This window comes from Protomyctophum bolini (genome assembly GCF_963924005.1).
Source record: "Protomyctophum bolini genome assembly, chromosome: 6".
Classification (NCBI taxonomy): Eukaryota; Metazoa; Chordata; class Actinopteri; order Myctophiformes; family Myctophidae; genus Protomyctophum; species Protomyctophum bolini.
In genome coordinates, this window is record NC_137867.1 from 38,701,537 (window position 1) to 38,728,454 (window position 26,918).

At 43.1% G+C, this 26,918-nt stretch overlaps 1 protein-coding gene across 2 annotated transcripts in view; it reads right to left on the reverse strand.

Moving 5' to 3' along the window:
- Positions 1-26,296, reverse strand: part of slf1 (SMC5-SMC6 complex localization factor 1) — a 39,799-nt gene extending 13,503 nt beyond the window's left edge. Inside the window, exons 1-17 of one of the 2 annotated variants that reach the window (XM_080765137.1) lie at positions 26,255-26,296; positions 24,702-24,807; positions 24,206-24,284; positions 21,271-21,496; positions 20,585-20,738; positions 19,633-19,773; positions 18,914-19,018; positions 17,892-17,945; positions 16,550-16,738; positions 16,258-16,427; positions 15,873-16,004; positions 14,599-14,749; positions 14,075-14,240; positions 13,180-13,322; positions 12,537-12,667; positions 8,352-8,446; positions 1,755-1,847 (exon numbers count right to left, since the gene is read on the reverse strand). In XM_080765137.1, coding sequence (XP_080621263.1) covers positions 1,755-1,847; positions 8,352-8,446; positions 12,537-12,667; positions 13,180-13,322; positions 14,075-14,240; positions 14,599-14,749; positions 15,873-16,004; positions 16,258-16,427; positions 16,550-16,738; positions 17,892-17,945; positions 18,914-19,018; positions 19,633-19,773; positions 20,585-20,738; positions 21,271-21,496; positions 24,206-24,284; positions 24,702-24,806 — 2,134 coding nt within the window. In that variant the 5' untranslated portion in view covers position 24,807; positions 26,255-26,296. The remainder of the gene's footprint in view (positions 1-1,754; positions 1,848-8,351; positions 8,447-12,536; positions 12,668-13,179; positions 13,323-14,074; positions 14,241-14,598; positions 14,750-15,872; positions 16,005-16,257; positions 16,428-16,549; positions 16,739-17,891; positions 17,946-18,913; positions 19,019-19,632; positions 19,774-20,584; positions 20,739-21,270; positions 21,497-24,205; positions 24,285-24,701; positions 24,808-26,254) is intronic. The other variant, XM_080765138.1, reaches the window with a different exon arrangement.
- Between the last annotated feature and the right edge of the window lie 622 nt (positions 26,297-26,918).

Genomic DNA, 26,918 nt, shown 5'->3' on the forward strand with positions numbered 1-26,918 from the left:
AAATGAATCGGACAGCCAAATAGTGCTGCACGATTCTTGCTCAAATTTAGAAATAAGATCTCATAGGTGTCTGAATCTAGATTGCGATCTTTCCTTTCAGCTCTAGCATTTATTGAAAAATTAGGATCTAATTCACGGCAGCATTTTTTCCAGTCAAGCTCTTATTTTGAAAAGCCACAGTTCCAGTCTACCAGAAGTAGATTATCCTAGGACGCTCAACAGAGCCGAGACAGGCCTTGTTTACAATGTGAATCCAAACCGGGGCACTGGAGAGCTCCACATCGCCGGCTCTGTGCCGTCAAAGAAACGCTGTTTTGACCAAAATGCCATCTGGGACAAGGAATAGGAGATACAGGCGATTGAAAGAAACAGATAGAATGGATTGTTATGGCGACGATCTAAAATGGACGATCCAGTGCTGTGCTAACAACAAACCGGTGCTAGAGCACCCCCTGCCCTTTTGGCAATGTGATCTTTAAAAAATGGTCTACACAGTAGTGTGTGGAGTCGGACCATGGTGACATTGATCAATTCTTGATAAAAACGCTTCTACTATATTATTTAGGCCCCCACAATCTAAAGCTATGTTTCTATGTCAGTGGTTCTTCGATTAAAGAAAAATAGCAGACCTACAAGCTCGTAGCGTTATGAGCTTGTAGATCTGCTATTTTTCAATAGCTAAAGCATACCATAATGCTAAAACCAAAATGGGTTCCCGCCTCAAAATGGGTTAAGGCAACCAGCCGGTTCCACGCGCTGCACAAGGTGCCCTTTTTTTCACTTGAGCACCTGCCCCTCTAAATGTCTGTGCACGCCACTGATGTGCAGCACTAGTACAGTACGTGGCTGTTATGAGACTCCATGTGTGGCATTTACATATATTATATATATATATATATATATATATATATATATATATATATATATATATATATATATATAATATATTTCTTGTGAAGGATGTCAGCATTAGCAAAGTGACTATTGGTCACCAACATGACGTACATTTAGCTCAACCTTTCATTTCTACAGCTTTGATTTCTGAAGTGGAAGATAATTGTGGAAGGCAGAAAAAAAAGACACGTCAGAAAGCGGTACATAATGTACAAACAACTTTATCACAATCTTTTCACCAAAAGAATAAAGAAGAAGGCAGGCCTAATTTTGAAGTGGCAGAACGGTGTTTAGACGGTGATATTTCACATTTTCTGTCCATAAAGTTCCGTCTGATTTGCACTCCAGCCAGCCAGCCGTACGGCTCCCCTCCCACGTCGCCGTTCCATTTAGGGCTGCCATTAAACGGCGATTAACACACAAAATATGGAAAACCTTTATTGAAATGGCACCGCATATGCATAAATGGCAGACATTCAAGTCATTATATTTGACCCGAAATGGGAAAAAAGAAGCTGCGCTGAAATATCAAGAGGGCGTTCCGTTTCGCTCGCTCGGCAAAGTGACTGTGGATCTATAAATCTAATGCCACACTTTTTACATTTTAGCTAAAGGTTAAACCCAACCAAAAGGCACACACTTCAATGTCTGGCGATTTCTTTTACCCCGTAAAGTTAAATCGTTGCTTGACGGATGGATGCAGCAGGAGCGAAGGGAGACAGCGGAGAGAGAGAGAGAGAGAGAGAGAGAGAGAGAGAGAGAGAGAGAGAGAGAGAGAGAGAGGTTATAGGGGGTGAGACAGACAGGTTATAGGGGGTGAGACACACATAAAGGGTGCGAGTGACACCGAAAAGTCTTACCTTTTACGTTGACGTCCGTGTCAGGAAGTGACAGGATCTGCAGCAACCTCTCCACTTTGTTCGTCTTGCACAGTCTGTGGGTGATGTGCTCTCCTTCACCAGGACGAACGGACGGACGGACACACACACAAAGAGGAGAGAAGAGGAAAAGAGAAGAAAGAACTAATTAGGGTGTGCCTCGTACTGCAAAAAATAGAACACAAAAATGACTATACGATGATGTGATGAAGAAAAAAAACTCTTTTCAGAGAGAGAGAGAGAGAGAGAGAGAGAGATACCCCCCCATAAAAAACCTGACACAAAAGTTAATATGAGGGCAACACATTGAGTGAGTAAATGATTGGCAAGCGGGTGTATTAAAAAAACAAAACAAAGATCCTTCCTGTCCAGATATTGATAGTGAAATGCTAGAGAGCCCAGGCACAAAGCCGGGCTCAAACAGTATTCGTCACTGGAAGGCAGGCAGAGCATGGGTTCAAAAGCACCGCTGGGCATCGCCTAGTGTCGCCACGTGACGCCTAATCAGCAAACAACCAACGCCCAGCCATTAAGCAGGAGAAAAAAGGAAGGGAAAAAATAACTCCAAAAGAAAAAAGGATTCTATTTACATTTCCGTCGATCCGTTTTTCTTCCCCCACTTCACGACTCTCTAGCTGGCTCTTTGTGATACAATATTATAAAATCAGGAATACATTAAGAGGAACCACAGCCCCCTCTTTTCATGTATGGCTGAACTTCAGAGGGAAGTTAAAGGCCAAGCATGAGTGGATCTGTGCTTTGCCAGTATAATACAGGACTGCAAAGCCCCCCTCCTCAAATAAACGCTTTACTAGCTCTCCCCGGGACGCCAAAGCCGGTACAGGGGGGCCCTCACTCCAACACACACAGCACAGACAGACCGGGGGCCACAAGGAGAGGTGTGGGGGCAGAGAGGGGGAAGGGCAGGGTGGAGGGGGTACTCTCTCTGAAAGGAGCCTCTGCATTTCAAAGCACAAGAAAAGGCTAAAGATTGAAAAATGGTGGATCCTATTCATGTTCAAGAGCCCCTTTCTTTGGCAAGGTTGTCTTTGAGGATGCGGGAGATGCATTAAATGCCACCCACGCCTCCTGACAGAAGGGGGTGGCACTGTTAAAATATGGACGTGATCCATCGGTTGCTAAAGGCCCGTTTTGAAGCCACCTTTTCTGCCAAATTCAAATCCACCATCTTGGAACGTCCGGTCCAGAAACGTGACCGGAAGGGAAAGCGGAAACGGACGTTATTGTCTGCAAATACTCTGTAGAACCAGAAGAAGCCCTAAAACCATAACCTACTCTGTAGAACCAGCATATGATGATAATTAAGAACAAAAAAAGACAAAAGCTATGCAAACAGGCCACTAGGGGGCAAGCCCAACTCGTTTGCAATGGTTTTTGAACTGTATGCCCATATCTAACACCATGCCAAAAATCTAACTTAGCAAGTGCATCATTTTCATATTTTAAATATTGACCTTTTAGTTTATAGGCATTTTACGGGAGGGATTTAATATAATTATGCACTTGGTGAAGTTTTAGATTTTTGGCATGGTGTTCGGTACGAGTACCATATCTTTTGAATTAAAACATGAAACAGTAATCTAAAAAGAACACAAAATCCACATTAATAAAACGGGTATTACTCTGATACAACGGGTATTAACACACTTAACTCCATTGCCGTTGATCTACGGCAATATTAAATCTACGGCATTGCCATAGATCACGTAGCCACGACTACCAACAGCAAAATAAATTATATAGATAAAAAGAGATGATCCGGGCACTCAAAGTTTAAAAAAAAATGAGGAACTCCTTTATTAAATTAAAAAAGGCAACTGTCAACATGTTTCGACCAACAAGGTCTTCATCAGGGCATTTCCTGATGATCCTCTCTTTTTATCTATGTCTTGATCCCGTTTTTGATCCGTGTGAGCACCTTTTTATCATTATCACGTTTTGCTATCTCCGTTGAGCACCTGGTAGGTTAGTTCCTCTTTTTCAGCAAAATAAATGAAATGAAAACAAAGTGGATAGATGCCAGGCTGGCCAAAAACTGGATATCGGCCATGCTGACCAACACTATGTGGTGGATCAGTTTAATGGCTCTTGTCGTACATCATAGCTGGGCATAGGAGGGGCTAGCACCCCTCAAACGGCGGGGGCTAATAATTACATCAGCATTCCCCAAATACGGGTGGACAGGTGATGGAGAAGGTGGAAGAGTGGAAATAGAATGAACTAAAAAGTCCAAGCAAGGACTGGAATGGAGTTTCTAAAGTCTAAGCAGGGACTGGGAGACCGGGAGGGAGCTTTTATGTTCAAACTTTAGCTTCTTCAGGAGAAGGTTACCAAAAATAATGCCCTGACGCCATGAGGATCGCCATGATGACGCCATCAATTCAATGTGGAATGCCCTGCCACCAACACTGGTTTCTTTCAAAATTGGGCTAAAAAATTTAAATAAATAAAACGCGTGCTGCCGTTTACATATCTCACTAATAAAGTATTCAATCAAATTCACACAGGTAGGTCAATGGAGGGAGGGGAGAAGAAGAAAAGGACCGGTCCTCAAATACAACAAGACAATAATATAATGTTCTTGCAATTTAATCAATTGGAACAATTGACTTGGACTTTTATGATCTAACAAAACACAACAGCTCTGCGCCCCAAAACCAGAGTATACAGCACGTCCAGATTGTGGTGTCTAATGAGTCTCTGTAGCGGGTGTCAGGTCAGCATTCTAACATGGCCCGCTCTGCCATTACTGGGTTTTAAAAAGCCCTGATTAAACACCCATTCCAATACACCCCATGTGTACACACACATCCCTGCAAATGCCAGGACCAATCCGCCACACTGTTAAATCACTTTAATGGCACCAATTTGGACACAACGCCTCTATTATAGGGGTAATTGCATGCTCAGCATTTACAAGCCACGGAACGGATAAATCCCCCTGTCCTTTTCTATTAAATCCTCTAACAATCCCCCATGTTTCGCTACTTTAATAGAAAAGTTAAATGTATGGGGTTGCTCTTTTATATATTCCTCTGTCTGCCCTGCTGCTACAAGTCCCAGTTCAGCCCGACAAACCAAAAAGCTGTCTGGGAGCTTTTTATTTAATTTTTTTTAACAATGCCATTTGTTAGGAATGTGATAGAAAGCTACAGTGTGCCAAGAGTTGGGTATATTATGTTGTGAATGCCTTTAGAAATGGATCTGAACGGAGCTTGTGGCTCTGCTGGCTTTATTAACAGCGGTAGCATTACGATTCCTCAAATCTGGATTAGTATCACACAGGGACTCACAACACCGTGCATATAGCAGACTTAAGAACATAAACCATCTGTCAGAATGACATTCCTTTTGATGCTGCGGTACAGGGGTTTGCACCTTATGCCCTAACCGACATGCATGCACACACATGTTGGGCTATAGAATAGTACATTAATAAAAAGGTAATCCCATTTCTGCTGCTTCCTAACACGGCTGGAAACAGGAAACAGACAAACTCTTCATTCTCGTCCTCTCCGCGTCTCACCCAACGGGTTTGTTTATGGTTGGGTGACGATACGAATATATCGGCAATCGTGGAGTCCATCACCAAATATTTTTATTAGCAATGTTTTCTCTTTTCATTTTGCAAAAATAATATGTAGCCCAATTAGCGAAATAATGCAAGTGTGAGCAAAGCAAAATGCGAATCAATTTGGGCCAGCAAAGTTGTAACAGCGGCCGGGTGGAAACCCCCTCCTCCCGTTACAATGGTATGCTCCATTGTCCCAGCAGCATCGGGGAAGTCAGGCCGAGTAAGGCTGGGACCGAGAGTGGCTAAATATATACAGTCACCAGAATGCACACCGCTGTCTCGTGTCTCATCCCAACCCATTGAGCGACCCATGAAGTCGAGGGAAATCGTTAGCAACAAGCTAAGCTAACAGGCTAGTGTTGGTGTTAGTTTAGCTTGTTGCTTCTGATTCAACACACTGAACCTAGACTCACTAATCTAGGTTATTTTATTGACAACGTGAACGAACCCTGACACCAGAGCTGCAGAAACAGACAGATCTACAAGCTCGCAACGCGTTGTGACCGACGCTGCAGAGAGGGGCGGGTCTGCGGGTTCTCAACGCGTCACCGACGTGGTGCATTGAGAGCTTGATGATCTGCCCCACCCACCCACACACATGGAGTGCAGTGCCCGGTGTCGAGTCGGTCGGACCCACGGTTGTCCAGAACCGCCACAAACGGCGTCTGCCCGGCTCTGGACCTTATCTCCATATGGAGCTGTTCTGTTCGACATCTGCAGACTACAAATTTGGGCATGCCTGATAAAGACCTCCATATATGGGCATAAAAGGGACACAGACATAACTGTGGTGGGACATTAATTTCCAAGTAGGCCAGGGCACCGCTCTAGTATATTAAAACAAGAACAAGAATCTTAACAGTGGAAAAAATTGTACCAAAGTTAAATTTCATTTCCGTCCATTTTGACACAGCTGATTGAAATCTCACATGATGAACTCTGCTGAACCTCCAACAGGCAAACATGGGATTTAACAACAACAAAAAAGAAAGAAGGAAAAGTTTATTTGTCCTCCCAAATCCCCCCAGCTCCTCTTTCCTCTGCTCTCCTTCTGACAAAGACACCATGCGGGAACCCTGTGAATTCAGACTGATGCTCCACAGAGCAAAGAACGAAGGGAACAGCAAGCAGCAAATAAGAAAACTCACATACATCAGGTAGGAAACAAAAGTACGAGGCAGAGATACACACTGTGTGTGTGTGTGTGTGTGTGTGTGTGTGTGTGTGTGTAAGATAGAGACAAAGGAGGGATGAGAGGGCGAGGGAGGGGAGGATGCCGTGTCGATGGTTCATCAAAAATTAATGCCGACCGCATCGGTATAGGACTCACGTAGTGGGGGAAAAACAACACATGCCAACATCCTTGAGTCTCCTCTCCTACCTCATCTTCTTCCCCATCCCCCCCCCCCCCCTCGCTCCTGTGGTTACAGGGCCTTTACTGATCAGGTGGAGGGAGGCGATACGAGTGCTGACACCTCGGCGAGTTCACACAGAGTGTCATGCCTCCTTAATTTGCGGGGGCACACGTTCGCCGCGGAGTCGAGTTGCGGCACGCCAGGGCTCTCTCTCTCTCGCTCGCCGTGTGTGCCATGCACTGTACCCTAATTGCTGCATTTAATATTCCTAAACTGGGGATCTGACACCTGGCACTACTGCTGCGCAACACCTACTGTATCGCGTCACTGTGTGTCGGGCAGAAACCTCTCATATCCACATTCTAACTTTGTGTTTATTTTTTCCCGTAAATTATTTGAATACGACGGCGTCACAAAATGGCATCAAAGAGGGCAGATCTGCAAGCTTGAAGCGCGGCACAAAGCAACCTCCTTTTCAATAAACAGTTTTGGACATATGAGTTTTTCACCCCACTAACAGACAATATATACTAATACACACATACGCATTATTAATTCACTTACGCCCCATTTTTGTCTAACCATCCGGAAAACGTCGACTTTTTTAATGTGGGTCCCTCTTCTACTTTAGAATTTGAATCCTGAAAATAGTGCTGCACGATTCTTGCTCAAATGTTAATCTCGATTTTCCTCACGCGAATTTCCCATGAAAATATTTGGTCTGTAGTTGCTGAACATTACATTCAAAATGGGGAACCTGGAACCAACTACTGTGGCTTGAAACAGACATCAAAGTGCTTGACTTGCCTCTCTAGAGAAATGAGATCTGAGGTGTCTGAATCTAGATCTCCATCTTTAATTGTGAAGCACTACCTGAAAAGTAGCAGTTTTGGACATACGAGGTTTCCACCCGACAGACGAGAAGATATTATGCTGCCAAGGAACAAAAGCACGGGCATAAATCAATCACTGTGCTCCATACATTATGTGCTCTTCATTAAAGTGAAAGTGATGACAAGGCGATCATGTCCCCTCTCTTTACTTGATGACCTAGTGCTGTGCATCAGTCCATTAAAAGTCAGCGCTCCTTGCAAATGTGCAAGCCACAGGCATGGCGAGCCTGCGAGCGGACGCGTGTAGTACACCTGTGGTACTGTACTATAATACTTTTGAGGGCGAAATGTACCCTGGCATGCACCACAAGTATATCGTAGAATTTGAAAAATGGAACATTGTGAGGATAACCATTTTCCAGGTCCTCACAAGAGAATAGCTTAGGGTTTATTATGGTTTTTAGAGTTAAGCTTACAATGACGAGATTCAGGTTAGGTTTAAGGGGGTTAAAGTATACATAGTATATAGAAGAGAACAGTATAGTAAAGAACAATAAAGCACTCACTAAAATAATAGCGGTATATAAGGCTCGAAACGTCACGTCCAATGGTGTAAAAAGGAACCAAAATTAAAGTTTAAGATCTGTAGCATGACCCAGTGTGCAGACTTTAGTCTTAATATATTAGTATAAACCCACCAAAAGTGCTAACAATCTTTATTAATTGTTTTTTTTAAACAGTATCTGAAAATGTTGATGATCTCAGAAGTATAGTAATGCATAAAGGCATGTCATACCTGCTCTGTTGACTCTGTTCACCCCTCTGGGAAGGTTCTGCTGCTTATCGGGGCAGTTCTCCTTCCCGGGGCTGGTGTCATCAGGACTCCTCGTTCTGAGTATAGACACACAGACACACACACACACACACACACACACAGAGGACCAGGACTATTATTATACTTCAGTGGTTCTTTAACATTTCATGTCAAGGACAACACCCCCCCCCCCCCCCCTCGTTTGGCTGAGGACCCCCACCAACCGAAAACAGTCGCACGTCGCCATGCAATGTGTTGTGGGCTTGTAGAGCGTCCATTTCTGGTGCGCAACGCGTTTCCAAAATGAACTAACATCAGTCGTTGACTGATAACTTCTGATCTGTGTGGTCAGTCAAGGCACGGCGCCAAACAGACATCATCTCACGGCATGGTTATCATCCTATATGCAATTTGACAACATCCATCAAACTCCTGTGGCGTTTACCCCACACACACACACACACACACACACACACACCTAAGACATCGCCCAATCTGCCAATTCCCCCTCCAAAGCACTTTTCCTCCTCCCACTTAACAGCCTCAGACGCTGTAGACGTAGAATTCGCTGTGAGCGAGCACATTAGGAGGAATAAATAGTACAGGGAGAGAGAAAGATAAAAAAGTGAAGCCTCTTCAAAGCATGGGCGTGCTAATAGCTGTGGGGCTGTCACCAGTCCTGTTGAGTGTGGGTATGGGAGATCTGCCTGCATCAAGTGTGTGTGTGTGTGTGTGTGTGTGTGTGTGTGTGTGTGTGTGTGACAGTGAAGGGGAGCAGCACCATCCGTACTACAGGGATAGAAGGCTTGTTCGCTGGTAATTGGCTTGTTCAGAAGCCAGGAAAGGAGAAGCCGCTCCCAGCAGTGAGAGAGGAAGAAACACGCGTCCTGTCACGTTGCTTGTTATTAGCCGGGACAAGGCTGAGAAGAGATGTGAGACGAGGGCGGTGTGTGTGCACTCCTGAGTGTGTGTTAGTGAGAGCGCAAGAGAGAGAGACGGTGTGAAAACTGCGTCTAGGATAGGATGGAGGGTGCCACATCTCATCTCAAACCACTTAACCCAAGTGTCCCCTGTCCATATAGGCTGGCACTAGAAGAGTTGACAGTACTTGGCTGGCGTGTGCCCCCTATACTCCCCTCCCTCCCTCTCTCCCACATGGTCTGCTATCGGAGGCCAGCATTCTGTCACGTCGGTTCCAGCTATCAATTCACGGCCCGGGGCAAGTGAGCATGCACTCAAGCGACGACTACCCTAGAAAATTGTGAAAACTAGAAAAAAGTGATATGAACAAGTCTTGTTGCACTACTGCACCCAGAGACCCCAACTTTTACCACTTAGCCCACAATTGCATTTTCATGTAGACTTATTAACCAACCCATTTAGACCTGAGGCTGATTAAAAAAATAAAGTCTTCTAAATCAGTCTAAATCTAAACAGTTTTCTGAAAAACCCATGTTTCTATGTCAGTCGTTCAACCATTTTCACGTCAAGGACCCCAAAATATATGTAATTGGCCGTATCTGAAAATATGTTGTTCCAGGGACCCCCCAGAAGCAAATAATTGAGTAAAGAAATAGCAGATCTGCAAGCTCATAGCGCAGCCCTCTATGAGCTTGTAGATCTGCCATTCACCCAGCTGACGACTATTCAGATACTGAGGTCATGATGAGCGCTTAGGCCGGGGTTTTAGGTGATCTTTTTGGTGAGGGGGGACAGGGAGAACATGTAAACTCCACACAGAAAGGCCCTTGCACCAACCCCACCTAGTTTATGGGGCTGAGCGTACTATTGACAGGCCCACGTATGTCGTCACAGTTCACACGACTAACCACCAATTTTGTGCTTGCCGTTCCAAACAGTTTTACGGTTCGGATCCATCCAATTTTCGGTCTAAAACACTCGGAACGGGTTTAAAATCAGGCGGGAACAACGAACCAAACCAGTTCAACCCCGGAGGAAAATTGGAAATGGGTGCCCTTTGAGAACCACGGACCAAACAACAGTTCAAAACCTGTGCCATCAACAGTTAAATCCGCCATGGCCCATTCAACAGTGCGACCTCTCATCTTGACCATTCAACAGTTTCAATCTAGACTCCATATACCATCATTGTACAGCGTAGCCGCATAGTTGGTCTACTTCCAGGCTTTTTTTCTCTTCATGTGTAGCCGACATGAGATGAGCGCCATACGATCTGGTCAGGGGAGAGGACGGGCGGCGTCAGGGTAATGACACAGTCAAATGGTCCGAGGAGGGAAAAAAGCAATAAGCTGCGCTTGATTAAGCCGGCGGGAGGGACCGTCGGTTCAATTACGGCGTACCTCCTGCTAGCCACGGCCAGTGCCAGACATGCAGACAGCGAGCCAGCCAGCCAGCCAGCCAGCCAATCAGTCAGACGTTAAGTCAAACGGCCATCGAGTCAGTCCGTCCGTCCGTGGATGCGCATCGGAGCCGACGAGGCTTGGGGCTTGGATCCGTGCCCCATCGGCAGGCTGTCGCTTCCCGCAGGAATGTGGCGCACCGTCTCATATCCTCCCTGCCGCGGTCCAACGCCATGTTAAACATGACCTAATGCATTCTAGCAGATGAGAAGGGAATGTATACTAGGGATCGCGTTGCTCCGTTAAGCCTCTGTGAACCGTGTGTGTGGGTTCTGTTCGCGGCCATTGTCAGTAGAGCAACTGGAAAAACACAAAGGCAGAGAATGCTTTTCTTGTACCGTCTGGCTGCATCACAGCAGCCCCTCTATTGGTGTTGGTTGTAGATGTGCGTTTTATTTTTTTACGGGATTGAGCAAATATATACAGTATACACTGGAATTAGCAAAGATGCTAAATTTCAAATGCAGTCCCTACACAAAACATAACGAAGCAGGCAGGCAGATTAGCAGGCAAGGCATAAAAACAAGATTGATTGAATGATTTAGTAGTCAGATACGGTGCGGTACGGTACGATACGGTACGATACGATACGGTAAAATAATTAGGCTTTTAGACTAATTATTGGATAGCAAACCAAATAATAAAAGTCTTGGAGACTTTCCATTGTGTTGCATTCTGTAATAATATTGTTATTTGTTTGCCATCTATTTGAGATGTGCTCAGCTATCTTTAATGTTAACCCACTTCATAGCAGGCAGAAATAAAGAAATAAAAGTTATCACGTATCATTAATGTCGTCATCTTATCAGCTGGCCCCTGGTCCCTTGCAGTTTTTGTAATGTGGCCCACAGATTCAGCTATTTGAGTATATCCCTGCTGTACATAGCAACAACCCAAAAAGGGTTAGATGGGGGTCCGCGGCTAAACATATGAATTTGGGAGTCCTACAGAAAAAATAAATAATAATAAGACCCGTGTACTGTACTGTACTGTACTGTACTGTACTGTACTGTACTGTACTGGCCGTCCTCCCTGGCCTGTGTGTGTCTGTGTCTGTTAGGCTGTGCAACAGTGACACCTGGTGGTGAACAAACTATATATATATTTCCGTGCTCGGACACGGACAGACACACACACAGCTGTCTATAGGAGTGGTTGCACCACTCAAATAAACACTGCGGTGGTGGGCATGCGTACACACGTTTCTTAGCTTTTGCAAAAAAGGGGAAAAAAGAGAAGCACTGCTTTCGGTGAACCTGCTCCCTGGTGACCACCTGCCCTGCTACTACAGGCCAACTACCTGCTGCTGCACAGAATGTCTGAAACGTGTGTGTGTGTATGTGGTGTTTGTGAGAGGTGTCTGCGTAAAGGTGAGGCTTATCCCTTAGGGATGGGGTTGATCTGTCCATCATGCTGTCACCATATCAGCCCCGCAAAAAAACCTTGAAGAGAGGAATTAAACAAACACTGTATAATGTCTTCTTCCATCTGACAAAGTGAGCATAGCAAACCATATTAGTTAATAATTCAGTAAGCTCCTTCTAACCCTGTCCTGCTCTTGCTTGGATGTTGACGCCGAGCCGAGGGAAGTGCACAGCAAGACAGCAGAGTTCACGCGGGGTCGTGCGAGTCCGTGCACCCCGAGGGGACGCATCTGTCCTCCCGACCGACCGCCTGCCCGCGTTGTTGTTGTTGCGCTCGGAGCTCTTTATGAAACTTTCACCTTATACCGAGAGCCGAGCAGTGACGGCGGGCCTGACAGACAGCTGTGTGTGGCGGTACTGACCCAGATGCTGTCCCGGGGACGGTCCAGCTGTGTGCGTCGGGTTCACTCCCTGGCCAAGACCTCCTGCTGCTGCTGTCTGCTCGACTACAACCCCCGCCTAACCTCCCCAAGGCAGGGAGGTAGGATGACACCTGTCAGGAGAGGCATGCACACGCACACACACACACACACACACACACACACACAAGGTTAGACAATGCCTCTACTGCTGCGTGTGGCGTTTGCATCTGCATGGGAAATGAAGACACAAAAGATGTTGCCAACTGTGAGAAAAGAGGAGGCCAGATGTTCTACCACACACACACACACACACCTTGATAATGTTGTCAATATAAGCACTCTCACATAGATGTTTTAAAAAAATCACTCGAGCATGCCAGAGTGTCATATGATATGATAAATTATAAATTAGGCAATCATTTATGAAAAGCATTTTAAAATACAAATAAACGCATGAAATAACAAGCTTTCTGACTGACGGTGGCAAGCTGTGATTATCCAAACGGCTCTAGACATGAAGGTCTGATGACAGGACCTTAAACACACAGATCACGTTAGGAGTTTCCCGAGAGGAGGGAGGGTGGGGGGGCTGGGGGTTACGCCACCGGTAACAACAACAAAACGGAAACAAGACAGGACTCACCATCTTCTTGACCGACAGAGGTTCGTCTCCCATGGAGATGCCACTCCTGTGGCACAGGTGTCTGAAGACGGCGTCTGCAGTCACCAGACCCAGTCTGGAGGTCATTCTGTGCACCAGGTCCACCAGAGCCTCTGGAGAAAGGTCTGGAGGATAGGAGAGGAGAGGAACAACAAATACTATACAGCTGCTGTTGGGCAGAAAACACTTATGTCCATATTCTAACTTTTTGTAAATTAAAAAAGGACAATTCCGGACTAGCGCTTTTCTTACCGTAATCTGATGTGATATCCATGAACCAGTGATAGAGGCAAAAAAAATGAAATACTCCATCCCGAGCGCACCTCAGCTCCAACCGTGCACGTTGGGTTTATCTTTAAATCGCCTATTTTGACAATATTGTATTACATCCGTCTTACATGTGTCTCCACAGAGCTTTTCTCCAAAATGGGCTTCCGTAAAAGGCGAACGGAATTCTCCTTTAACAACACCTTACCAGATTATACTACAGTGTCACAAAAGTAGCAAATCCACAAGCTTGAAATGCGGCGCGACAACAAGGACCAACAGCATACAGATGTGCCATTCCAACTCCAATTTACTGGTCTTTTTCTGAAGGTTTCCTGAAGATGCATGTTTTCCTTGCAGCTTTTATTCACCGATTAGCCTTGCTGCTAATTCTACTGCTTTGCTATACCGAAAAGAAGTGTCCAGCAGAGGAACTCCATCTTTTCAGGACATCTGAATAGCATTAACATATAACACCGTGGCAAATGCCTGCCTTTCTCACTGACAATGTTCTGTTTCTGACAATGCACTGACAAATCTACTGAATTGCCAATGGCAGAGTTCTCAAACGGCACATTCTGTACCTACACAATACATTCCTCCTCCTCACCTTGGCCGAGGACAGCGATATGTTCTGCCAGGTCGTTCATGCTCTTCTCCATCAGGGCGCGGTTCAGTTTCATGTGCTGCCGACACCAGAAGTCCACCAGCACAGACAACATCTCCAACAAGATGTCCACCAGCTGCTTCTTGGTCACATCTCTCTCTGGATAATCCTTCAGTTAAAAAGTCACAACATTAGTCTGCATTATTATATACAATACTTTTTTTTACAAATGTTGTGAATTGGCTATTTTAGCCACACACAGTAGCATACAAAATATACAATAATGTTATGTTATAAAATATGTGATAAACTGAAACTGGCTTTAAAAGGTCTTTAGCCAAAACACAATACTACCGAGTCACAAAGCAAAGACATTTGCATACCGTAATCTTTTGCAAATTCCAATTATAATTAAACAGAACAAACAATCTTGATCATAAAAATTATCACGATTGTCTGTTACATTTACTTTACAAATATGATGTGTCATACATTTCATAAAACGTTATGAATTCTAGAGTGGTCACCTGTTCCCAGACCGCAGCGTGGATCAGAAGCTCACAGAGGCGCTTCACAGCCGCAGACAGCACAGTAGAGCGCTCCCACACGGTCCACATCCCGTACAGGGATGGGTTGGACAGCACCACCGGGGCCCGGGGATCACTGTCCCTGTCAAGACTGCAAAGGAGGGGGGTGGAAAAAGGACTCTGTGACTGAAGTATAGGCTCACATGAATCACAGAGACTTTTTATTGCATTTTCCTAACAAAAGGTTCACAACCAGACTGTCAGGTTTACCTGAAGTCACAGTGTGTGCGTGTTTGTGTTGTTTGTTAAAATTCTAATACCTTGATTGAAAATGAGCTAATATACTGTAGATTGGCCAGACGGAAGTTAAAATAAATAGCCTATAACATGGGCACATTTCAGTGTTCAAACACAATGGGCAATGTTTTGGAAATTGATTTAATTTTGTGTTTTAAAAGTAAAAAATCTACAAAAGAATAAGACAATGTCAGACATATTGATGTATATTGATGAATTAAGAATTTAAAACTGGGGACGATTCTACAAATGCCCTCTAAATCCTGACAGTTTTCTGAAAAAGGCATGTTTCTATGTCAGTCGTTCTCAAAACACCCAACAATATATGTAATTGCCTGCCGACCGCCAATTCAAAATATGTTGTTCCAGGGATGCCCACAGATGCTAATAGTCGAGTTAAATATGTTCGCTCTGAAAGAATATATATTTGTGCCACATTGAAGATCAGCTATTTTTCTTAAAATGTTTCTTTATTCCATTTAAAGAGATGAAATGGTTAATTTGAAATGTTTAATTCAATGTTGACTTTAATGATTTAGTTTAAAGTTTAAAGTTTAAAATAAATTTGATTGTTTAAAAAAAGAATTGTTAAATAAACAGGAATTGTTGAAAGGAAAGACATAAATTGGGAAATAAGTTGTTTAAAATAATATAATTTTGGCATTATTTTCTCTGTCTTTGAGAATTGATCAAACAACCAAACAACAAGATGAAGCCAACAGATCAGAAAACAGAAAGTTGGTAAATAAGTTGAATTGAGTGGTCTCTCGTCCTTTGGAATAGAACAGGAAAAGAACTTGACACACCGATGGCAGAGGAAACCATGCGAGGCACCAACCTGCTCATCGGGAGCAGTTAGGCGGTTCAGGACACTTCCACACTTAGCCAGAAGGAGCTGGGAATCGAACCAAGGACGGCCGCTCTACCTCCTGAGCCACTGCCACCCCAATGGTATATAATACCTAGTGGTATAATACCTGGTGAAGGCAGAGCATTCTCCCTGGAAGAGCCTGATGACAAACATCAGGAGGTATCTGTGGAAGTCCAACAGCGCTGGTGAGGCCAGGCCTGTCAGAGGGTGGCATGTGTCCTCTCTGGACATGCAGGAACTGGAAATAAAGTGGAAAAAATAAAGGTTTCTAAGGGGCTGAAAATACAGTTGATACATGCGTTGGTTAAATCTGTGGTTCTTTTGATATTTCCATGTTTAGGTGGACACCCAAATGTATAGGCATTAGGCCATGGACCCCTCCATTTGAAAGCATTTGAAGCCAGGGGCCACCATAAGAGAAGATCTTAGTTGTTAAGATTAAATAAATGTACTCTATACTGTAAGTGGGGAGAGAGAAACAACCTACGTACCTGATGACGGTCTCCAGGAAAGACCAGAGGCCCCGTTGGCAGACGGGACACTGCAGCACATCTGTGAAATACTTCCTCATACGCCTAGGAAACATCCAGGGAGCGTTGTAGTGCAACAGAGTGTTCAAGGCCCCCTGGATGTCTCGATAAAACACAGGCGAAGCTTCACCCTGTAGTGGACACAGCATTTATTAATACAACAGGGTTGAGAAACAAACTATGGATTGTTAGATTCAATATTAAATACTTTGTTGTCACCAGAGGTCGGTCACAATTGCAATTGCGGGCCTACCTGCAGTGCGTGGTGCAGGATGGATGCCATGCACTCTGCCGGCGGCAAGAGTCCCGGGGTACGCATCAAGTTCGTAACGATGTCTTGCATCGCCATGTCGAACTGTCCACCCTCCACCATCAGTCTGGCATTGTTGAACTCTCCTTTTGACCACTTGTCCTGGGTCGTGGGATGGAGAGAGGGCATCACCTGTGTAGAGAGTGAACAAGGAATGACTTTGTCAACAGACAAACAGTCTCCATTCCCTAATCAACACTTAATTAACACTAAAGCATGGCTGTCTAAAGGCATTGGTGTTTTTTGTGAAGTATATAATGTACAATGGAATCGTTATGCTTTGACTGTACCCTTATCAAACTTGTTATTCAAGTATTCAATCAACCAACCACAGTAAAGGATGAATTGGCTTGGGTAGATACAGGAAGAGGCAGTGAAAGGGATGGCATGATGGTAATTAGAATAAGGAGAAGACAGTCGCTTGCTGTTCAGCCGAATGTAGAATCTGAGAGATCCCAGAATGGGAGTACAGTACATGATGATAATAATAATACAGACGAGCTTGAGAGATCCACTAGGAGTATGGCACGGACAGGACAGCGGAGGACTTATTGTTAATGGGCCTGTCAATCGCAGCTCTCAGATCAAGTCGACAGCGCTGGTTAAACTGGTGACCTGGCATTGAATTGACGTGGCCTCACTTTGGAAGTCACTTTACATTGAAACGTGTGACACGAGAGGAAATTGAATGACCCGATCTCTCCTAGATATAATGTAGCTATTTTAAAGATGTATATGGCAGTGGTTCTCAAAGTGAGTTCCGGGGATTCACAGGGTTTCAGGGGGAATTACCGTAAGCAGCATCAGTCTTTTAAGCACGTTATTTTTTATACGTTGGCTTGTACAACTGCTATTTAATTTTTTTATCCGACGATTTTTTGCAACCCATTTTTTCACCCAGTGTCAATTATCTATTGTAATCCTGGGTGGTACACTTCCTCCGTCAACCTAGAAGGGGGCAGCGGGCTGACCTCATGCTTCCAGGAGTCCGAGCTATTTCTTTTCACCTGACGGGGGGGAAAGAAGCCCGTCCGGCCGGACGTAGCGCGTGGAAGGAACACGTTATTCCGACCAGTTCCTTTCCCCTCCATCAGGTGTCCCGGCTGGCCAGGGGGAGGCAGTTTGAGACCCGGATACAACTGCTATTTTTGAAAAAGTGTGTTTGGAAAATCACCTCTGGGGGTATCTGAAAAGTATATTTTCAGATGGGGGTCTGTGGCCAAAATACATCATGATACTGTGTGCGCACGTGTGTGTGTGCGTGCGTGCGTGCGTGTGTACATACCAATGAGTGGGGGTTGGACACATAGTTGATCATGTCTATTTTCGTGGGTCGCTCCTACGTACAGTATAAAGAAACAATGTCATTAAGTGGTTATGAGCATGATGCAGCCACGGTTGTTAAACTTTTATGCCATGTTGATGAAGTGAATACATACAGTAGGACCACAATGGAAAGTCAGCAGGATGTTTTGGGCTATCCTGTTAGCCTTAAAGGACACCTTTAGTTTTTTCAACCAAGGTTCATGTTTTAGGTTGTTATGAGAGAAAGTAAAAGGTGAGTGTAATCTTTTTTTCATTTGCTGCTTTTTCATTTTAGGGATTTTAGATATTTTTTACAGGGGGGTGGGGGCATTCCAGCACGGGGCTAAATATGTATTTCTTTACAAAATTGTATAGCGATTTTTTTTTTTAATCTTTACTATAGTCCTACTCTAGTAGGACTATAGTAAAGATTAAAAAAATAATCACAAATTGCACAGGGCAGATAAAACAAATACCCGGTAACTTAAATATACAAAGAAATCACTGACACATTTAATTTTTAAATGTATTTCTTTACAAAATGTTATAGCGATTACTTTTTTAATTCTTTACTGTAGTCCTACTAGACCCCAAGAAATTACATTTGGCCACAAAAGATCACAGGATATACAGTATTGAATGTGTCAAACTGGCAAATTGACCCTATGACACACAGTGCTTCCCCCAGTAGGCTACCTTCACATTCAGTATAGATCCTGATCTTTTGTGGCCAGATGTAATTTCTTGGGGTCTAGTAGGACTACAGTAAAGAATTAAAAAAGTAATCGCTATAACTTTTTGTAAAGAAATACATATTTAGCCCCATGCTCGAATGCCCCCGCATATTTTTTAATCACTATACCGATTCTCGTCCGATGTGCATTTCTGACTAAAAGTATTCAATCAACAAAAAAAAAGGGCTCAAATGTCTTGAACTGTCATGTTTAGAAAATACAGAATATATGGAACACAGTGTGCACGCACACACACATACACACACACCTCAATTGTGCGAGCATGCATTAGCAGCTCTGCCTCTAGCTTAGAGAAGTCCTCCTCATGCGCAGACTCTGCGCCCGACGGCTCTGAAGCATCTTCACAACGGTCCTGTCGGGGACAAGACAACCTTTTATCAACACGACCAAACATTCTCCTCTTACAATTAGGGCTATCGATTACAATTTTAAGTTGAAGATTAATTTCCACACATTGTTTTTTGCATTTAAGATTGCAACGTTACAATTTGTATTTCCGTTTGCCTTTTAGGCTTCGTAATCACAAATTGCACAGGGCAGATAAAACAAATAACTTAAATATACAAAGAAATCACAGACACATTTAATTTTTAAATGTTTTCTTTCCCAAGAAATGTACAAAATACTGGAAGTAGTATCTACAAGCTTAGAACACATCTCAAAGTGACATGTACGTAAGCTTGCATTTGTATTAGGTACTACTATTTCTGCCATTTTAGAAAAATCTCTGGAAAAACATTTTTCAACATGAAAACGATTGACGATTCGATTACGCAAAAGTAATTGGAACCAAAATAGACTTGGATAAAGTGGGGTCCAAGGACCCTCAGGGTTCCTTGAGCGGGTTTCCAAATGGACCCTTACAGGTCTGTTAAACTCTTGAGTGTTAACAAATGGAGCAAAGTACACTCTCAAAGTAATGAAGGGCGCACACACAAACAGTCACACACACACACACACACACACCTTCTTGCCGAGAGTGCATGCTCCGAGCACCGTCTCCATCCCTGAATCGTGTTCAAGGGAATCGTGCTCTTCTCCCTCCGATGACTCATTTTCTTCACAGTCATCTGGGTCCAATGACTCACGACTTTCATCACAATCCTCCTATCAAAAGACAAGAAAAGGACAACAGCTGGCAATGATGACACGGTTCTAGCCTTACATTTTCACACTAAACTCTTCTAGTAGTGAAACGCTATTTTTAGCAGTCTATCATACATTGGAGGTTAAAACAATGATAATAATATAATTTAATGGTACCCCAACTTTCAGCAGCTGTCACGAGGTTTCCCAAGGGAATTGGGTTGGAACAAATTGAGGTGATAGTAGTAGACAACTTTATGAACACATTTGTGAAGAAATCTAGTGGTAAGCTTCTTTTTTTCTTTTTGCAAATTTGCCACACATTCGCTAATTTTATCTCCTAACTATGTATATCACTTGGGGGAAATAAACCTTGCCTTGCCATCCTTGATGTAAATGTTGGGTCACATACTACCCTCACCTGAGACAGGGGTTTGAGACAGTACATGACTCCAAACAAAGCGCACACTTGGGCTCGTTCGCCTTTTTACAGAAGCCCCTTTCTGTGCATCATATTAGGTCATTATGAAAGACATGTGTAGACAAAACAATATAATGCATTATGTAATTTACATGTAATATGCAATTTGTGTGTGTGTGTGTGTGTGTGTGTGTGTGTGTGTGTGTGTGTGTGTGTGATAAATTAGTACCCTACTTAATACTACAGCGTCACACATAAGCACCAAAAGTGGAAGATCCACAAGCTGGAAACACTTCACGCCACATTTTGAGCTTGTAGATCTGCTACTTCTGAATTAAATCCTTGAATCCTGAAAAGTAACTAAACAACACAAGATTGCTTTCCCGGTTTTAAAGGGTTAACGAGTCTAACCCCAAAGAGGTGATCGATGATGTGTGATACAGAGAAGCAGGGTTCGTCGGGACTCTCTGGGATGTCCGACGCCGGCTTAACAAACACGTGTGTCACGCTCTTGGAGGAGGAAGGAGGCTGTAAGTACACGATGGCCTTGCCAGCTCTCAGAAGCCTAGGAGACACGGAGAAATGACAAAAAAAAATTAAAGCGGTTTGAAATGTTTTCTGCCGATTATTAAAAGGATGCATAATTCTCAAGTCTAAGTTCATGCCTGAATTGGACTTGAATGATGTTACTGTTTAAAATGTAGCAACTGATTGTCTCCGTTTAGCTCAGTCAGTAGAGCTCTTGCCTTTGGACCACAAGGTTTTGTGTTCAAATATGGGTGCCGACAACTCAGCTCTTCAGTCGTATTTGTGCATATTGTTCTTATTGCGCATCGTCTTCTTTCTTGGTCCCGCCTTATCACTGCTTGCAGCCATATTTTATGTATGTTTTTCTCTGTAAAGCACTTTGAGCTTCATTTATGTATGAAAGGTGCTGAAGTGCTAAATAAACAAATAAATAAATATTACTTGGTTGGTTGGTTAATAATGGCTTCCCTAATTTGTGTGGCAAGGGGAAAACAAATACAGCGATAGCTCTACTTATGTATAAGATTACAAGCCAGATTACCTTCTTTCTGTACCGAGTTGAGAGTTACCTGTAGAACATGTCTCTGCGGTCTGAGTCCTGGATCCTGAGGACCACCCTCCAGCCCCTGAAGGCTCCGTCCAGTGACCCCGCGGCCACCCTCTCCCTCCACAGCCTGGAAGGGTAGAAGGCTGCCGGGTTTCCTGGGAAAACGGCCAGCTCATACGGCTCCTCCGCAAGCCACTCGCCCCTCTTTACGCTGTCTGTCACGTACTCAGGAGTCAAGACCCACTTCCCTGGTCAGGACAGGACGGAGGCAATGTATCAGGGATCGTAACTTGAGCATGCTACAGCAGCGTCACAAAGGTATTGATACAAAAGTAGTAGATCCACAAGTTCAAAAGGCAAAACGCAGCACAAAGTGATGCGTTTCGAGCTTGTATAGATCTACTGCTTATGCCATTTTTGAATTTGAGTCCTGAAAAGTAACAGTTTTGGATATACCAAACACCAGACAGAGGATATGATCTAAAAATGGTTTACGTATTCACAATATTTTAACTGCCACTGTGTGGCCACTGGTGGCTTGCATATTACTACTCATTCACAACGGGTATAGGTCTAGTCAATATCAAGGTTATAATAGTTAACTAAAACTAACAAAAAAAACGAAAACTAGAATTAAAAAAAACATTGTAGTTAACTGAAACCAATTAAAAATAAAAAATAAATTAAAAAACGATAACTAAACTATAACTGTATTGTGTGTTCACAAAACTAACTTAAACTAACTGAAATTATAGACAAAATACCCTTACTTTTAGTTTTTATCAATATTTATATGCCTTTTGGATATTTATAATATTAACCTTTTAAATTAATTTGATTCATTTCCTCATTTCTCCAACACGTTTTACGACAGTTTTCAGCACCGTACGGCAGAAAGCTTTACGTCGCTTGTTTACATTCTGCACTGCCTGAAACTGACTGCATGTTACTTGGAGAGACGCAAGGAAGTGCCTTGTGGAAAAGGATGATCATAAAATATGCGGAGCACGTCTGAAGGGTATATAGTATAGACCTATTGTATAAGGATCAGGCATTCGTGGAATGAGCAACACAGATAAATGTGTGGGTAGCGCCCCCAAAACATTTGCCAAAATGGCAAGTGGTTGGTATTCACCCTTGCCACAACAGCTTGGTTTGGTATGGAACAGTATCTCTCTCACGGGCAAGACAGAACTTGTCATCATTAAAGGCAATCTCAGTGAGATTCTGGAGCCAGTGGCGATCCCATATCTGGGACCTAACGCCATCCTCCAGGATGACAAGGCTCACCCCATAGAGCCAGGAACACAGAGTACCTCCAAAATGTAGGAGTGGAGAGGATGGAATGGCCGTGAGTCCAGACCTCAACCCAATTGAACACTTGTGGGATCAGCTTGGGCGTGCTGTAATAAGTGCGACCAACAGAACCAAGTGTTGTTTTTTCCTTGTTACTGTAGTAGAGTGCAATCATCCAATCCACTAAGCAACTCAAAGCAAGGGTTGGTATACACATTTTTGGGGGCGCTACCCACCCGCTTAGCTGTGTTGCTCATTCCACGAATGCCCAATCCTTACAATCTATACAGACTATACATCGTTGTATGTACAGGTGACAACGATCAACGATTAAAATTATATAAAACATAAACCAATTGGTATTATCAAAGTAGAGAAATAAAGGACCAAAGTGACATTTCTGAACTTTTGTTGCAGAGTATATAATATATATTTTTTAGATTGTATTACACAATACTTACTCTGATCTTTTTTAATCCTATAGGCTACCTGAAAAATAAACCAAAGCACGAAAAAAAAACTCAAACTAAACTAAAACTAAGCATTTCACCAAAATAAAAACTAGCAAACCCAAAAACTAACTAAAACTAAACTATAATGAAAAAACCAAAACTATTATAACCTTGGTCTATATGAAGCAATATAAAACGTATATATACACACACAAGTCAGCAGCATACAATAGATGGCTACCAAAAAAATGTGTATGTGTGTGTGTGTGTGTGTGTGTGTGTGTGTGTGTGTGTGTATATATATATATATATATATATATATATATATATATATACATACATACATATATACATACATACATACACACATCAGCAGCAGGATCTGTTTAATACAAATCTGTGACCCAGGGGATTAGGGAGTGACGTCAGGACTTCTGTACTCAGTAATACCAGTAAGACACCTGAGGGCGAGAAGCGACCGTGCACTGGCCATATATGGAGCGTATCTTGAGTGTACAGGGTTTCCTGAGCGCCCAGGTAGGGTCGGGGCCGGGCCCTAAAGCTGCTATAAGCAATAATGTCAAACATGTAATGACCTTTTTGTTGGTATTCAGACAGCCAGCATTGGGTAGAAGGATCCCAAAAAGAATGTAGTCTCTGTGACACATCTAGGGGCCACAATCTGCATTCAAAGAATTTCCTAAAAGCTTTGTCATTGGTCGAAAGAAAACCCGGTCGCAATGACTAACCCATCAGGAAGCAGACAGGCAAATCGACCAATGACAAAGCTTCTAGGAAAATCTTTGAACCTAAAAGGTCATTAAAATGTTGACATACTATTGCTTTAATTTTTGGGCCCACAAATCGGGTATCAGTCAAAAGGGAGACATCGAAGAGAAAGGTTGGATGGGGAAGGATCAACATAATTATGGGATGTCAGAACAGGTTCTGACATAACCATATATGACCAGGGATTTCAATATATGGGCTTAATTGCCACAGCAGGTCGCATTTACAGTACTATGATATGATCAATTTACTATCATCCCTGATGATGTCATAGTGATGTCACGAGACCTGGGAACAATATATGGGGGCTTTATCCATGTATGGGTATTTTGAGTGACAACTTCATAGTCAACTGCGACCTTTGGTCGCAATGACATTCCAAGAAAAAGGACATTCAAGTGAATAATTGTCATCACTCACCTGCCGCACAGGCCGCAATAAACTTCTCGCCGTACGTGACCTCTGGGACTATGAGATGTGTGCATTTTTCCACATAGAACTGGAAGACAACATGGAAAACAATGCATGGATTCAAGCAAAAATAAACTGTCAGAACTGGAAAACTTTGCACAATTCTTGAAACTGTTTGCCCCCCCCAGACACTAGTGCTGTTTCCTAAACAATTAAGACAATATTGTGCTGAATAGAATTAATATGTTGCTGCCAACTATGCTCTAATCTTAAAATAGTAAGATTAAAATGTTGTCCTGCAACCTATCGTAGATGCCGTCACAGGCCTACGATGTAACATTTGTTACAGAGTTGCAGTTTAGAGTTGATGCAATTTGAGCCAGACTTTCACCAAAATATTTCCAGGAATAACAAGTCTCTTGGGAGTCCAACTTGGAAGTAACCTTTTCACATGACTTTTCAAGGAGCGTTCGTTTTATTTTATTCTTTCCGTGGCTTCACTCACCTTGCCTTTGATGAACGTGGCATCAAGCTCCTTGATCCCTTTGACCAGGGGCTTCATGTCCTTGGAGATCCTGATCCCCGAGATCTGGAAGAAACGTTTTGTCATCCTAGTAGGGACACAAGCACAGCCGTCAATAATAACCTTTAATCAAGGTCTGACAACAGTACACAGAGTATAAAGTTTCAATAATAAAAGAATATACGCATAGATAGACATTGTTGAATGATTTGAGCGTGTTTTGTGTTCATCAACTCCGAATAGAATTATGGAATCCGTCCCCCTGTTTACATGAGTACGTTGGACTGCTCCATCTATAGAGGAAGTGGTTTGTCCTACTTTTTTAAACTAAGGCTGCTACAATACATGTAAATGCATAGGCCAGTCTACACCAAACCAACTACTTGCAACCATTATCTCCAAATGGCACCATGTCTGCAGACTGCAACTAGTCAGTGAACAGTCACCGCTGCAACGGTCTCTGAAACAGTTTTGTAGCGACTAGTTGCATTGATGTGGACTGGCCTCATGTTGTTGTTCCCAACAAGTGACAATTGTAATTATCCAACCACGAAAAGTAACTAAATTGTAACTGACAAGGATTGATGCTGTGGGGGAGGAAAAAGATTCAGCACACAACATTGCATCTTGCAGTGTGTTGGGCTTCATTATAATTTGTTGATGAACACAAATGCATGTATAGTATTACATACATTTATTGTACTGGTTCTCAAAGTGAGGTACAGGCCAGGGTAATCCTGGGTCACTTGAGGGGGGATGAACACTTAATTATATCTCTGTACAAAACTCAGTGGTCCTTGACATGAAAATGGCACATATACAAAATAATTATAAAATGTTCTGTCAGAATGTATTAATCAAATCATCACTGATTCACTGCATTTAAAATACAATAGTGCCAATATGCTGTGAAAATATATCAATAGGTGCATGAAGTCACATGTCTGCATGGACATTGTAACATTGTTTTTTGACAATTGCTTTGGCAAAGTATAAGCTCCTTCTAATTGTAACACAGGCACTGGCGTCATTAAATTGAACCTATGAACCCATGCACCCAAAACAAACAACGCAGCTGTCTATGGAGGAAATACTTATCCACAGCGTCAAACTCGTGGATAAGTACAGATATAAGACAACAAAAAGGCACCATGAGTGCAACAAAAAGGCACCATGAGTGCCTTTTTGTAACTAAACAGGTCTCTAGACAGACTGCTGTTGACTGAAAAGAGGCAGTGTTTGCGTTTTGCCAATGGGTATCCAGATTGCACCGTGGATTAAAAAACAATAAAGCCGAAAGCTCATTTTTGGGATTCTTTGTTTACCTTTTCTGTACTTTGGGACGTATTGTTGTTACCGACGTACCAAATACAGAAACAGGTAAACAAGGGGCTATAAATAAAGCAGAGGCGGCGGGCGTAGAATAATAATATATAGCCCTGGCTTGACTATCATCATAGATGTATTTGCGCAAGTCTGACTCTTTACGTTCGTATTGGTTGTCCACGTATGTAAATAAATAAGCTACCAAATACCTTCTATATGTTGCGGTGCCGCCGCGCGAAATTCATTCAAGGCCACCAAAACATCAGCTGTCTGTGCAGTGTCACGTGTGGTAAAGGCAGACGCAGCCATGGGGCGGGTGGTGTTTGTTCACATTATACATTCAATAATAACCTTTAATCAAGGTCTGACAACAGTACACCGAGTATAAAGTTTCAATAATAGAAGAATATACGCATAGATAGACATTGTTGAATGATTTGAGCGTGTTTTGTGTTCATCAACTCCGAAAATAATTATGGAACCCCTGTTTACATGAGTAAGTTGGACTGTTCCATTTAATAGGAAGTGGTTTGTTCAACAGTCACTTCCGGGTGGTTGTCATGGATACAAGTCCGCGGTACTGTAAACCCTCCTTTTATTAATCTATGGTGTGACTGACACCCCCCCCCCCCCCCGTACAGACAAGATTTAATTACGAAATGAGTGTGCCAAGCTCATACCTAGGCTACATTGTTTATTAGGGTCAATATGAGTAAATTTGAAACAAATCATGAATAGCATGAGCGTGAGGCTTTTCAGACTCACATTAGTCCTTGGATTCGCACAGTTTGAGGGTTGTGGTGATATATGATCTGACTCTGAGCATGCATGAATTAAGGAATGAGTGCAGCTAGCGCTACACTGCACCTGTGC